Source organism: Dryas octopetala, chromosome 1, assembly GCF_963921425.1.
Source record: "Dryas octopetala chromosome 1, drDryOcto1.1, whole genome shotgun sequence".
In the NCBI taxonomy this organism is placed as follows: Eukaryota; Viridiplantae; Streptophyta; class Magnoliopsida; order Rosales; family Rosaceae; genus Dryas; species Dryas octopetala.
The window spans coordinates 16,227,962-16,243,359 of record NC_141366.1 but is presented as its reverse complement, the minus strand read 5'-3'; the positions used below and the strand labels follow the sequence as shown (position 1 = coordinate 16,243,359).

Sequence of the window (15,398 nt, the reverse complement as noted above, 5' to 3'; positions counted from 1 at the left end):
GACGGTTACAACTATGTACTATACTACTATGTGATAAAAAAACCAAAAACCAAAAAGTTTGAATAATTTTTAATTAATTATTAATTTATGGAATGAAATTAATATTGTTGGGGATCCCGCATAATAAAGAATTTACACACACCACATACGTTAATATTCTTTTTATTTTAATAATCTAAATAGCAATATAATTTTACCAAAAGATCTAAATGTTAGAATGTGTGATCTAATTTATTATATAACAATTGATGAATTTTCACTTTTTCATTGTGAGGTGGTGTTAATGCCCTAATCGGGACACTTTTATCAAACAAAATCTTAATCACAAGAAACCCATGATTCATTGTCAATGAAGCGGCACCACAGTTCCTGATTTTAGTCGTGACTTGTCAGCCTCACATGTATAAGAAATTGAAATTTCACCGAAAGGAAAAATATAATTTGGAAATTAGCTTCTTAAGTTCTTTCCTCCTGATTTGACGTTCAATGCAGGTATTGATGATGCAAGTGACGTTTGTGCAACTTGAAGGATGGAGAAACTCTTAATCGTTGGGCTTTTCTTAAACTAGCTAGGTACGTATTGGATGGATTATGGATATGCATGGTCACTTCAATTATTTAGACTTGTATAATGAGAGGTTGAGTCAAGTTGATCATGAAATTTTTACTTGGAAAGAGATTTGGTTCAAAGAGATGTAGTTTAAATTGAGCATACCCTTGCCCAATTGGGCTTTGCTATGACAGAAAGCTTTGGCGGGGTGCGATTGGTGGAGGGTTAAGGTCCAAAATCTTATCAAAACTACGAAAAGACTTGCATAAAGATAATTTATTTTCAGGTTCTAAAATGACCATGAAAATATTTATTGACTAATTAAACTCTAGTTTTCTTTATATTAGATAGTTCTATTACAAATTTTCAAGTAGTGTGGTGCCTAGCTATTGTGATTTATGAGCCCTATATATGCCAATTGGAAACTAACTTCGTTCAGTTGGTCAACGATAATTATAAAGTGTGTCACATATAAGTAAGGTTCAGTCAGCCCAATAAAAAAAAAAAAAAGTACTAGTAATGGAGCTGTTCACAATTTAACAAGCTAGAATTGAGAGACTTAATTCGGATCCAAATACTAACTAATTATTAATCCATCTGGGTTGGGTATTGCATGAGTAATTTTATGATCCCGTTCAGGTTTCGTGGAGATTTTGGGCTTTGGGTATCAGGTTTGAATTTGGACAAGTTAGGATTAAACTTAGATTGTCCAAACAGAACTATCAACCCAAGTTTAGCCCCTCTCTCTCTCTCTCTCTCTCTCTCTCTCTCTCTCTCTCAATATTGGACATTTACACGTGTATAACATATGCTCTGATAATACCATGAAGGAAATTAGAACATTCAATTTAAAAATCAATTGGCAATATATAAGTGAAGATGCACAACTCATGATTAAAACCACTGAGCATGACTATTTTTTTCTCTATTAAATCTCTCTCACCATAAAATATGTAAAAATTAGCTAAATATGTGAATCAAATACAGTTATCTCACAATAAATATGATTCTAATGTTGTGAATTTTAAATGAGATTTCCGATTTATGTACTTTGCAATATACCATTTGGAATATCAAATTAAATCTATATGTATCCACACTCATTTATCAGTGATTGCATTATCAATAGTATCGGTGTAAAGTGGGAATTGAATGTTGAAGCCCAATGGTATATGTAGCTATAAATTGAGGCTCTTCATCATGATCATGTTTAGAGTAAAATCCAAAGATCACATGTGTTCTCACATCATTCAATAAGAATTGTTCATATATTAATATTGAGTAATGCTACACTTAATGTGCGAGAGTATATTGAAAACTTTCACATTGAAAAGATATGATTTTGCTTGGTGATTTAATTATAAGGAGTTAAGCCTCTTCGTATATTATCAATTAATCTTGAATTTGATATTCTAATGTTCTATAAAGGGAAGCTCAAAACCGACAAACAAGTAGCGTAAAACAAAGCAACCAAGGTCGAAACTTCCGACCAAAAGAAAAAATCAAAGGTCGAAACTGACCCCAAGAAACCAAAGAAGCACAGAACCCGAGCAAAGCAGAGCAAGGAGGGAAACAGGGCGATATGTATCATATAATCCAATCTTGGTCACGCATATCCACAAGTTTATTCTCTAATTGAAGGTTTAGCAAAATTACGATGGCCATGATCTTTTTTTTTGTTTTTTCGCATTTAGCAAAATGATTCTGCAGTACTAACTACTATGCGTGCATTTAAAAGCTAAAGGATGTTGTTATATTATTAATTATCATTTGGACCAACCTCTAATATAATGTACAATTTGGCATATGCATGCACTTTTACAGTTTTACCAATTAATGTTGAATTATATATGTCTTACAACAAAGAGTACTTGATCAGAACAATTTTAACCATTTTTTCAGTACGTTGTCCCCTTAACTTCAACAGAAAAAGTTGTCCGAAGCCAACTGCCTCCACTAGTTTCATTGTTCGATTATATCTGGAGCAATAAAGACATGATCGATGGCCAAAAAAAAAAAACAGATCGACATGATCGATCATATATACAAGAATTACACTACGTACATTAATTCATATTAATTATATATATGACGATTGAATATCCAAATTACATTGAAAATTATTAAATTAAGTACAACTTTAGCAATTAAATCCATCATATCACAATAATAGTTACTGGTATTAACCTTATATTACTCACACTCAATCTTACATATATATATAATATGAAAATAACTTACCTATCCACCTGGCATCCCTTATTTTTTATTGGCTCTGTCTTTCTCTCTGTTATCACATGTCCTTATCACAAATACATGTAAGTTCTTCTTATATAATATATATATATATATATATATATATATCATAGAGCACTGCTATATATATTATCAACTGACCATATTTTATATTGTCTCTGTATTAAAGTTGAAATTCACACAGATGAGTCCAACATAGATGAATCTCACTTCAATTAAAGATAATACAGAATAAAATCAGTTAATCGAGATGGTACAAAAAAATTTATTCATATTTAGAAAATGCAGGCCTAGTTTTTCTTAAAATGAAAACAAGCGTTTTCAGTTTAAGCATGCATCATAATTATTAGCTACATAGCCTACATATAAATAAGCGGTTATAGTTAACTATGCATGCATAACTGCACATAAAGCAAAAGCTTCCCTGGCTGCACTGGTTGTTCCACTTGCCACAGTGTTTCTCTTCGGCAGATGGGTTCACACAAACCCCGTAGCAGCAGAGTTCCCAATAGTTACACTTTCTCCCACGCATGCCGCAGTTGTTTTTATCTGCCATTACATCGACGCATTTTTTGTTGCAGCAGTCAGGCCCTGCACCGCCTTTGCTCCTACACATTCTTGGGCTCGTCTCACAGGTCATTGTTGCTCGTACGTGAGGAGCAAAAAAAGCGACTAATGTCAAGGTCATAAGTTTGTGTTGCTGAAAAGGCAATGGCTATGTGCATGATCAACACCAAGGTCATGAACAACGTTGTGGATGATTTCATCATGGCCATTGGAGAGTGCAAATGTGCTTGGTTAGCCCCAAAAAAATTAAAAAAAGGCAAAACGTAGTGCAAATTTGTGCGAGGGTATATACAGAGCTGGAATGTGGTATAATTATGTGAATGATTTCAGACGTGAAAAAAACAAAGGAGTCCTGGTACTATTTATAGGAATTAAGCTCTCGTTAGATGAGGTGCTCATCATCCAAACTTGTATATGTCTTATGTGATTAGCTATTGTGAGAATCTGGAGTGTACGGGTTGTCCCATATTAAAATTTATAGTTTTATATAAATACTTATAAGATCTTGGGCTTCTCTTCCTATATCCAGTTGATTTTGGGTTGAATATTCTAATTTTCTTCATTATATCAAAGTCAGGTCCACCCACATGTGTTAAGTTGAGTGGCCACACATATGATCGAGTTGTCTACATGTTTGGCTTAAGTAAGCTCACACGTGAGAAGATTTGTGAGTGACTTAAATATTTGACATTTAAAATGAAAAAATATTGCGATATATTAGTACCTAAAGTTAATAAAATTTTTGGTTTAAATTAAGGGTATGTGCTTTAAGGAGAAGGCCAAAATGAGAGAAAAAAATATGCTCAAGTCCACCCGACCCAACCGAGCACTTGGTATTTCTTTCCGAACACTCGGCAGATGCAGGTCACCTGCACCTGTGACCTAAACTCTGCATCGATCTTCAACTTAAAATATGCATCTACAACCTAAAATCTATCATCTATAATCTTATAAAAAAACTACATTTTCTACTTAAAACGATGCATCTGCAACCTAAAGTCTCGTTAAGAGTACCGAGTGCTAAGTGTGCAGAGCCCTCGACATTCTGCTGCCTCCAGGCGCGCACACGCAAATAGATTGTCCTTCAGCTTAATTTTTTATTAGGTCAATTTCCAATTATGAACTTTACATTTTTTGTCCTTGGGTAATTTATTAATAAATCAAATGGCTACTTTCTATTTGGCATTGAATCGTGCCCTAACAAATCGTATCAGAGTCAGTCATAAACTATCCTTTTATTGTAAAGACGTGAATGAGTAAATTTGGCACTGTTTTTTCACGTCTACACAGGGACGGTGGATACCCTTTAACTTATAATTGTAGAAACTAACAACCAAAGTCATAGGGAGGTAACTTGAATATTCATTGGGGAAGTGACCGCGTGTTGAGTAAAGAAGCAACATGCAACTTGATGCTGCGTGTTAAGCACATGAAAATATTGTTCCTTCCGGCTGGCATCGCATATGACTTGCAGCACCAAATTTTGAAAAATATAGCAGCTTTTCAAGGGGATGCACTTTTCAATCACTAGCTAGATTGTGGAACCAGCATAACATTTATTATTATTGAAAAATGTGGCATTTGTTTGACATAAAAAACACGTACTACTGAGGCAAGAGCAAGACAAAACACGTATAATATATGAATAGTACGTATGCTTCAAATATGTATAACCAATAGAATTAGAAGCCCTTAACTGTTTTTCTTATTTTTGGTCACCAACTGATTTGATAGGTTATTATAACTAAATGAGGTTCAAATTAACTGAGTTCAGAAATGAACAAATAATATACTGCTTTGAGTAATTGGGATAAAAACTATAGTACGTACGCGTGCTTATAGATGAGAGAATGGTACGTATGAATTAAACACCCAACATTTTGATTACAAGCACAATGATCATCGTTCTGGGCATAAATCCAATATCATGGCGCAGCCAAAAAAGAAATAACATGCAGTAGAAGATTCTATTTCATAATTATTGCACGAAAATTCCCATCTAGATGGGAGAACGGTACGGAAGACTGAACATTACCTGAAGGCATTGGACAGGAATAAAGTGTATATATATATGGTACTTGAAACCATTTATTGCCAATGATTAATTTCACAATATCAATGCTTTAATTCATCACAAGTATAATTGTTCTTTCTTTTTGTTGGGTACGTATATATAAGATCACAATTAATTGGTATATTCTGTCATAATGTGACAGTACGTACAGTACTAACTTCATTTAAGAGACTCAAAGAGCTTAGGTAGCTTGACTTCACCACCAGCATATATAGTATAGCAGTAGTAATATTAAAATCATGCATAATTGCACATTCCATAGACACAGAACTCTCCCTTCTTGCACTTGTTTTTGCACCCACCACAATGCCTTTTGTCAAACGATACATTCACGCATTGCCCCCTGCAGCAAATCTCAGTGTACTTGCATTTGTACCCGCACTTCCCACAGTTGGCTCGATCGGTCTTCACATTTACACACTTCTTCTTGCAGCAGTCTGGCCCGGGGCTCGTCTTCAAACGACAAACCCGAGGAAACTTGTCACAAACCCCAATGGCTAACACGCTCTTTTTCGCAGTAAGGCGTCTCACTCCTCTTAAAGAAGTTGCTTCTTGAATGTCAGGCAATGCTGCTTCGCTCTGATCAATTTCCAATTCTTGGTTGTAATCGTCTAAGTATGCAGCTGCAACAATGCTGATTGCTGCTGAGAGTGTGAAGAAGATGATGAGCAACTTCATGGTGATGACTATAATTGTATTGGAAATAACTGAAGTTTTGTAAGGAGAGGAGCTTAAGCCTTAAGGTAGTGATTATAGTTGCAATGGGACATGGGGTTTTATAGGGGGGAGAGTTGACAATTTGGAAACTGCATGTTGAAGTCTTGCTTTATTTGTGTGGTACGTGGTCTAAATTCATTAGACAACTTACAAATTACTGAATATCTTTTGTGAAGAAATCATTTGATTGGACACAAAGAAAAGTTGGCCCCCCAGTGATTTTGTATCCCAATCATAAAGTCTTGAGAAAAATATATATTATAAAGAATGCAAAATTACCCTTTTCCTCACTTTCACATCAATGATAAATTTGTGTAATATTTTATCCCAAGGATGAAACTTGAATACAAGGCCATAAATATTGCAGCTCACAGCAATCTGTATTAAACACTTAAATATAAGAAAAGGAGGGCAGGGGAAATAAATAAAGATATTGGGAATAAAATCTGATTGATTGTCCTACTTCTATTTAAACAAGTCAGACACGATTCCCCAATTTGGTAAGTAAAGCACATATTCTCAACACCCAAGTACTACTTAACAAAAAATTTTAGGCCACAAGATTAATGAGCAACAATTTTTGGATCCTCAGCCTATACAGTTGTAGCATATAAAATTGCTATTTTCCTTTTCTTTTTTCTGGGAAAATTGTCAAATACTTCAGCTCCTCTCAAACAAGTTTGCGTGAGAGAGAGATCATGAATGTTCATTGCCTTATTGTCCTCAGTTTAATTTTTCCTCTCCCTTGTATCAGTGCCTTAGAGTTAGAGTCTTCATGCAGTTACCAGAGGAACACTCTGGTTGACTTGGAGAGAGAAGTTCATGTTTGGCAAGCTTTCTCCAATGTTGTGGAAGACATGAAGCCCCAAATTCAGGTTTCTTCTATTCATGATGAGAGCCCTCCAGACACTGAAGTGACATCAAATCTCAGAGCATTGAAGGGTCAAAACCCCTCTCACCACCTGCGTTACCTAAAAAATGTAAGATTGCTTAAACTCTTTAATTGTTTTTCTATTGTACATACAACCTGATCTAATGGTTCACATACAAATTTATACTCTAGTATAAAAAAGTGAATTCGTTGAAATCTAAGAATAAAAATGTAATGGGATTAATGTCATTTTTCTCTCCAGACTATTACACTTGTATCACTTTTTCAATTTTACCAATTGAGATTAGTCTGTTAATTTATACATTAATTCCATCCAAATTTAGCGAGAGATGAAGGAGGAAAAATGGTGCATGAGGGAAAAATGATAAGATCCAAATGAAATGGACTATTTTTGCCTAAAAAAAATCTCACGTGATTGGCACATGATGTTATGCAAACGGAAATTTGAATGAAAAATGTGTAAATTGACAAAACAACCTCAATTGGCAAAATTGAAAAAAGTCAAAGTTCTTTAACTTTCTAAATTAGAAGTTTGAGGGCTAAATTGATACAAGTGTAATAGTATAGAGAGTACAGTAACATTAATTCCAAATATATTTGTATGACATACATGTTCATATCATAGCATTTTCCAAAGCTAGCTAAAAGCTGCTATATATCATTCTTTCCTATAATTATTCATTAGAGCCATCTTTAACATTCTAATTTATCTATAAAATGGGATCACTACTCACAAATCAATGTAAATTATGATGCTATATATACAATTAAACATACGTAGAAGGTTACTTTGTGTGAGCTTGTAAAATGACATGCAGGCGCATGGGATTCTTAATATTATTGGATATGGGACATTGTTGCCCATTGGAGCAATAACAGCCAGGTACTTCAGAAAATTTCCATTCAAGTGCAGCGAATGGTATTCTGTTCACGTAAGGTGTCAGAGTGCTGCATACATGGTAGGCACAATGGGGTGGTGCCTTGGCATGTTGCTTGGGCATTCTTCCAAGCAACACAGTAATAAAACACATCGTGTTCTTGGGATCATCATATTTACATTCACCACCATACAAGTAAGTCAAACTCTTATTAGTTTTATTTTTTATTTTTATTAAATCACAAGTCAAACTCTTTGCAGTTGATTGATAGGTTCGCAACAGAATTGTGTGGCTCGTAAACAGACACGGTTTGATGCTTGACAAGAGTGTTTGTTAAGGCTCACAAGTCAACCTCATTTGATAAATGAGCCCAAACTTGAGCTTAATTGGCTTTACTCTTATGACTCTTGTTTCAGCTATTTGAAAAAAGAGCTTAAATCCAAGTTTAATGGGTTTGACTCTTAAGTATCTTTCCAAACTCAAGCTTAATGGGCTTGATTCATGATCCGGCTCATTTAATAAATGATCCACAATGCAATCAATAACACATCATGTATTGTTGTCATGACAAATAACAAACTCGACCTACTCGAATTTAGTTCAAGTCAAGTTCCAACAAAAGTTGGAAAATAGCAATTTTGAGCAAATCGACTAATCGAGCTTGACCCTATTGATTCATTTTCATTTTCATTTTTGATTTGAAGTGATACATTTTGATGATCGATTCTTCAGATGCTTGCCATCTTCTGGCAACCAAGGAAAGAAGACAAATGTGGCAAGTACTGGAAGATATACCATCATCTTCTTGGCTATGCTGTAATTGCTCTAACTGTAGCAAACATATTTCAAGGAATCAGCAATCTTGGTGGTCAAGCTGCAAATTGGAAGTGGGGATATGTGGGAGTACTCGGAGTTTTGGTTATTACTGCTCTAGGATTGGAAATTTTTAGATGGATCAAGAGTAGAAGAATAATGCATGAGGCAGTGGAATTGAACGCCAATATGTACGCGTCCCCTTGAAACTTGAAACCACAACACACTGCATGTATCATATCCCTTTCTCAAAATCAACAGCAATTCATTTGTCATAGAACAAACGAGAAAAAAAGAGGATGATGCACATCAATTTTCAACATAACTGTTGTCACACTATACCCCTGAAATTATATTTATCTCCCGTTTATTTTATGAATTTCGTCCCGTATTTTAAAAATTTATCTCTGTAAATTCTATGGAATTTTTCATTAGGCAACCTAATGCGATGTCGATGTGTCCCAAATTTTTTTTGCTTCATTTTCTTCATTGCATCATCATATAAAAAATTTGACAAAATTAATAGAAATAGATTTTTTCAAACATGTGATGAAATTTAGGCGACAATGTAAAACAAATAAAGTTTTATAAGAGGCATTGGAATAAATAAGTCTTTTTCTTTAATAAATACTCTAAATTGTATAAAATAAAGGACTAACTTATATACACTCAAAAAAATTAAAAAATAAAAACCAACTACGTACGACGCCGTTTGGTAATCCAGACCTTTTGGCACAGTGGGCACTCTAAACAGTAATGGCAAACGTGAGTGAACGAACGTATCGCTATTGTAAATTGTAACCCAACAATCTGGAGGAGGCGAAGAGAGAAAACGAAATTACTGGAGAGGAGCAATCGGGGATGAGCAGCTCCGCCGCAATCGACGGCGTCGCAGCCGCGGCGCTCCGTTTGGTGCTCCAGCGCGTCCAGCTGGCAGCCGAAAAATCCGGCCGTGGGGCCCGCGGGATCCGAGTGGTGGCGGTGAGCAAGACGAAGCCCGCCTCCGTCATCCGCCAAGTCTACGACGCCGGCCACCGCTGTTTCGGCGAAAACTACGTCCAAGAACTCGTCGACAAAGCTCCGCAGGTTGGTTGTCTTCTTCTGCTTCGCTCTCTTTTGAGTTTCGACAACTGATTTTTGTATTAAGAGAAAAAATCAAAGTGGTTTGATTTTTGGTGATTGGTTTTTGTTTTTGTTTTTGGTGATTGATTTTGGACACTGCAGCTTCCGGAGGATATTGAGTGGCATTTTATCGGGAATTTGCAGAGCAATAAAGTAAAACCTCTTCTAAGTATGATTCTCTCTCATATATGATATATGGTTGTTGTGATTCATATTTTAGGCCTTTGTAAGATGACCCATTTGTTATAGAAAAGGAATAAGCTTTTTTTCTTTTTTCTTTTTGGTGTTTTGAAATTATGCAGCTGCTGTACCCAACCTTGCAATGGTAGAGAGTGTGGATGATGAGAAGGTAAACACTTATTCTAGTAGCAGTTGTTTTTGTAAAAAGCTATTTTCAAAGCTTTGGCTGATGGGTGTTGAAAAAGCCATAGTATTTTGTGATAAATTTTGTAAAAAATTGCCAAGATTTCCTAATCCTTGGTGCCCCTTTAGATTTCGTATGGAAATTGAATGCGCTGTTTTGTGTATAAATTGCATTAAATTGATAATGATTGGGGAAATTCAAGAGTAGCAGCCATAATGAAAGGTCTCTGACTCTGTAATTGGGGAAGCTCGTGTTTTCTTATGGACAATCTTGTTCTTGGATTCAACAGCTTGGTTGGTTTTTTTAGTTTACTACATTCTTTGTGATTCGCAGATTGCAAATCGTCTTGATCACATGGTTGGTAGCATTGGCAGAAAGCCTTTGAAGGTCTTGCTCCAAGTGAATACAAGTGGAGAAGAGTGTAAGTTAACTAGATATGAGCATGCTTGAGGAGCATGGTAGTTTACCACCTGCATTGTTATCTGTTGTTGGTTTTTTATTCGTTTACTTCATAGTCAAATGTTGGTCAATAATCCAAGGCTTCCATAAGATTAAATGTATTATTCATTAGTTTTGAGATAATATGTGATCTCTGTACAATATTGTTGCAGCAAAATCTGGTGTTGAGCCCTCTGGATGTGTGGAGCTCGCAAAGCATGTCAGTTCGGGTTGTCCAAATCTGGAGTTTTGTGGTCTAATGACAATTGGTATGCTGGATTATACATCTACTCCCGAAAACTTTAAGGTGGTATTCCAAGATACTACATGTAGATCTTTCTCCAGAATTTCAGATCCTTGTTAATTCTCAAACCAAACTGTTTGTTGTCAGACGTTAGCGAACTGCAGAGCTGAGGTTTGCAAGGCACTTGGAATACCAGAAGAGCAATGTGAGCTATCAATGGGCATGTCTTCAGACTTTGAACTAGCTGTAAGGACTAATCTAGCACCATCCTAATCAGTTTTTCGATGAGGGGGGAAGTGGTTTGGGCTATCTTGGTATTGGGTTGTGAAAGATTTTGTATTAACATGTCAATCAATCTAAGCATTAGTGAAATTTCTTCACTAGTTTAACTTTATTGATAAGAGTAAAATTTGCAGTTGTTTTTGAAGTGTTCAACTGATGGAAAGACTTGATGGTTTTGCAGATCGAACTGGGCAGTACAAATGTGAGAATTGGATCCACAATATTCGGGCCAAGAGAGTATCCCAAGAAACAATCAAATTAGCATTGATAAAATTGCTTTATTATTCTTGTGATTTTATGTATTGATTTTGGTAAATGGTAGTCAAGAGTTTTATTATGCCATTTGAAGGCTGGATATGCGAGTCCAAAACTGTATTCTTGTAACGTGAACACATGAAGTCAACTTGAATAAATAATTCCTATGAGCAACGAGCATGACTGAGAGTTCTGTACAGTGTACACTTTGCGGGAGCGATGTGCATTTTGGGTGATTTTGAAAACTTTTCAGTTTTTATGCGTAGATTTATGTTACAATCTGTTTGGCTAAAGAGAAGAGTTTGCTATAAAGGGCCCAATAAAGTATCATAATAATCATACCAAACAAATATTGGACACTAGTTCTCTACTTCTCTTTCACATTCAGTTCGCTCACCCAGAGATTTTTCTAACTAAATTTATTCCAATATTTATTATTTAATAATTTTACTTTTTAAAACTCACTCTCTGTAATCTTCTTCTATATTGGCTATCCACTCTCAGTGATGACTAATCACTAGCATGAGTTATGAACAAGCTAAACAGCTCTTTCTTAAACCCCCTGAAACCACAACCACAGCCTACATCAACTGCCACCACCAATACTTTCAACGCCATCATCAACCGTCTCTCATCCCAAGGTTCTCACCATGAAGTCCTTATCACATACTCCTCTATGCTCAAAACCAACATCCCTCCGGACACCTACACCTTCCCTAATCTTCTCAAAGCTTGCACCTCCCTGAACCTCTTTTCGAATGGCCGCTTGTTCCATCAATGCATTGTCGTTAATGGGTTTTCTTTGGATGCTTACATTGCCTCTTCTCTGATATACTTCTATGCCAAATTTGGGCGCGCCCAAAATGCCCGCAAAGTTTTTGACACAATGCCTGAGAAAAATGTTGTTCCTTGGACTTCCATTATTGGATGCTATTCGCGTGCCGGAAATGCTGGAATTGCCTTTGATATGTTTAGTCAGATGCGGCGTGAAGGAGTTCAACCCAGTTCGGTTACTTTGTTAAGCTTGCTCTCTGGAGCCTCGGAGCTTACCCATGTGCAGTGTTTGCATGGTTGTGCAGTATTATATGGTTTTGAGTCTGACATTGCTTTGGTGAATTCTATATTGAATGTGTATGGTAGGTGTGGAAGAGTTGAAGATGCTAGGGACTTGTTTGAGTATATGAATGGAAGAGACATAGTTTCATGGAATTCCTTGATTTCAGGCTATTCCCAGACTGGAAATATCAGAGAAGTATTCCAGCTTTTATATAAGATGAGGGTCGAAGGAATTGAGCCCGATAAACAGACATATGCATCTGCTGTATCTGTGGCTGCAACACAGAGTAATCTTAAATTGGGAAAGTCAGTGCATGGACAGATTTTAAGAAGTGGATTTGAATTGGATTGCCATGTTGAAACCGCGCTTATAGTTATGTATTTGAAATGCAGGAATATTGATATAGCATTTCAGATATTCGAAGGGACAACAAACAAAGATGTGGTTCTGTGGACGGCCATGATCTCAGGGCTTGTTCAAAATGATTCTGCAGACAGGGCTCTAATCGTTTTCTGTCAGATGTTTGAATCGAGAACAGTGCCGTCTAGTGCTACCATAGCTAGTGCTCTTGCAGCTTGTGCACAGCTGGGTTCTTTTGAACTGGGGACCTCAATTCATGGTTATGTGTTGAGGCAAGGAATGAGACTTGATATCCCTGCCCAAAACTCCCTTGTTACCATGTATGCAAAGTGTGCTCGTTTGGAGCAAAGTCGTGCTGTTTTTGAAAGGATGAGCACAAGAGATTTAGTTTCTTGGAACGCTATAGTTGCTGGATATGCTCAAAATGGCCATTTACGCGAGGCTCTGCTTCTCTTCTCCGAGATGAGGGCAACCCTTCAGAAGCCTGATTCATTAACCGTCGTCTCCCTTCTCCAAGGTTGTGCTTCTACTGGGGCACTCCATCAAGGAAAGTGGATCCACAACTTTACCATTAGAAGTTGTCTTAGATCATGCATCTTGGTAGACACAGCTCTGGTTGACATGTACTCAAAATGTGGTGACTTAGACAAAGCTCACAAGTGCTTTGCTGAGATGTCAGGCCATGATCTGGTCTCATGGGGCACAATTATTTCTGGTTATGGTTGTCATGGCAGAGGAGAGACTGCTTTGAAGATGTTTTCAGAATTTCTGCACTCTGGAATGAAACCAAATCATGTCATTTTCCTCGCAGTTCTTTCTGCTTGCAGTCATAATGGACTTGTTGACAAGGGTTTGAGCATATACCAGTCAATGACTGAAGAGTTCGGTATTGCACCAAGCCTTGAACACCGTGCTTGCATTGTCGATCTCCTCAGCCGAGCCGGAAGGGTGGAAGAGGCATATGATTTCTACAATAAGACGTTCACAGAGCCTGCAGTTGATGTCTTGGGCATACTTGTCGATGCTTGCCGGAGTAAGGGCAATGCAGAACTGGGGGACATTATTGCAAGAGAAATTTTCAGGCTGAGGCCTGTGGATGCTGGAAACTACGTGCAATTAGCACATAGCTATGCTTCTATGAACAGATGGGATGGCGTTGGAGAGGCATGGACCCAGATGAGGTCTCTCGGCTTGAAGAAACTCCCTGGCTGGAGTTTTATTGAATTGCATGGGACTATCACTACATTCTTTACGGATCACAACACAAATCCTCAATATGATGATATAGTGTCAATATTGAAAATTTTAAGTAGGGAAATGAGGAAATCGAGCATTGACTTTACAACCACTCAATTGAATGATAAATTTTGAGAAACCCTCTACATTCTATAGTGCAGTGTTAGTGAGAGGTCTCCAGTTCCATGCACATTATTTGAGACTAGAGAATCCAGATTGTAACAATTTACGCATAATCAATACATAAGGAAATGACCCACTTTCAACGTTAGGTGCGTGGCAGCGGGGTATAATTTTGTGCAGAGATATTAAATTCCATTCCTAATGTTTTAGAACTGTAAAAAGGAAAAGGAAGAAAAAAAAAAATGATTGGGTTTGCAAGTCAAATCAAAGATGATTTTCCAATGTTGAGTACTTAATTTTGAGAAATTGCATTTCAGTTGTCAAACAAAGGTGGATAAAGTGGATAGTTAAGATGCACAAGGAATTCTGGCATTCACACAAGAGTCATCAACATGTGGTTCATATAAAATCTTATACAGGCAATTCTATGTATCAATATTGTATAAAGGAGCAATCATATATCATGCATATAAGATTGAGATATTGGAATGTTGACTATATAATTAGTATATAAGATTGCTGGTTTATACATAATTGACATATAGAATTTATTTGTATAAGATTTTATGCGGATCACATGTGGGTGACTCACATATGGTTGCAAAATTTAACTGCACAATAGGTGAAAAAAGATGAGATATATATATATATATATAGACTCATTCTATTGAGGTATACCTTAACTTATTTATGTTGAGGTATACCCTGTTAGGGCCCACATGAGCTGTTTTGTGTCGATCCGAACCGTTCATTTGTTTTATCAAAGTTAGATGGGCAAATGATTTCCGATTTGACTAATTGTTTGCAAAGATAATCTATCAATGAAGATGATCCCTGCAAACGGTTCAGATCGACACAAAACGACTCGTATGGGCCCCAACAAGATCATACCTTAACATAAATAAGTTGAGGTATACCCTGTTAGGGCCCACACGAGCTGTTTTGTGTCGATCCGAACCATTTATCTATATATATCTAGCCTAATGACTAATATGTAAATCCGCAACTCAGATCCTCACAATTGGAGCAAACATAGGTTTTGTATACCGATAAAGTTGGAAATTCCCACAAGCTCTTACAAGTTACAACCTGACATATACCTTGGAAAATGGCCGAAGTGAATGAAAATTTTAAAAAACCTATGTGAGTTGGAAGTTGGAACCCGAAAAA

The 15,398-nt window shown here is 36.5% G+C and overlaps 4 protein-coding genes across 4 annotated transcripts; 3 read left to right on the top strand and 1 right to left on the bottom strand.

The window, feature by feature from the left end:
• Positions 1-5,684: 5,684 nt before the first annotated feature.
• Positions 5,685-6,125, bottom strand: LOC147298518 (uncharacterized). The gene has a single exon (XM_086229771.1). The coding sequence runs from the start codon at positions 6,123-6,125 to the stop codon at positions 5,685-5,687; it is 441 nt and encodes a 146-aa protein (XP_086085897.1).
• Positions 6,126-6,862: 737 nt separating this feature from the next.
• Positions 6,863-8,954, top strand: LOC147298517 (cytochrome b561 and DOMON domain-containing protein At4g17280-like). The gene is made up of 3 exons (XM_086230203.1): positions 6,863-7,144; positions 7,875-8,129; positions 8,667-8,954. The coding sequence occupies exons 1-3, from the start codon at positions 6,863-6,865 to the stop codon at positions 8,952-8,954; spliced, it is 825 nt and encodes a 274-aa protein (XP_086086329.1).
• A 568-nt stretch (positions 8,955-9,522) lies between these two features.
• LOC147298516 (Putative pyridoxal phosphate-dependent enzyme, YBL036C type) lies at positions 9,523-11,636 on the top strand. Its single transcript, XM_086245557.1, has 7 exons — positions 9,523-9,833; positions 9,972-10,038; positions 10,172-10,218; positions 10,567-10,654; positions 10,845-10,978; positions 11,063-11,161; positions 11,379-11,636. The coding sequence occupies exons 1-7, from the start codon at positions 9,609-9,611 to the stop codon at positions 11,457-11,459; spliced, it is 741 nt and encodes a 246-aa protein (XP_086101683.1). The 5' UTR covers positions 9,523-9,608; the 3' UTR covers positions 11,460-11,636.
• Positions 11,637-11,751: 115 nt separating this feature from the next.
• LOC147298515 (Tetratricopeptide repeat (TPR)-like superfamily protein) lies at positions 11,752-14,352 on the top strand. The gene has a single exon (XM_086245555.1). It carries the CDS (start codon positions 11,982-11,984, stop codon positions 14,238-14,240), a length of 2,259 nt encoding a protein of 752 aa, XP_086101681.1. The 5' UTR covers positions 11,752-11,981; the 3' UTR covers positions 14,241-14,352.
• Positions 14,353-15,398: the final 1,046 nt, after the last annotated feature.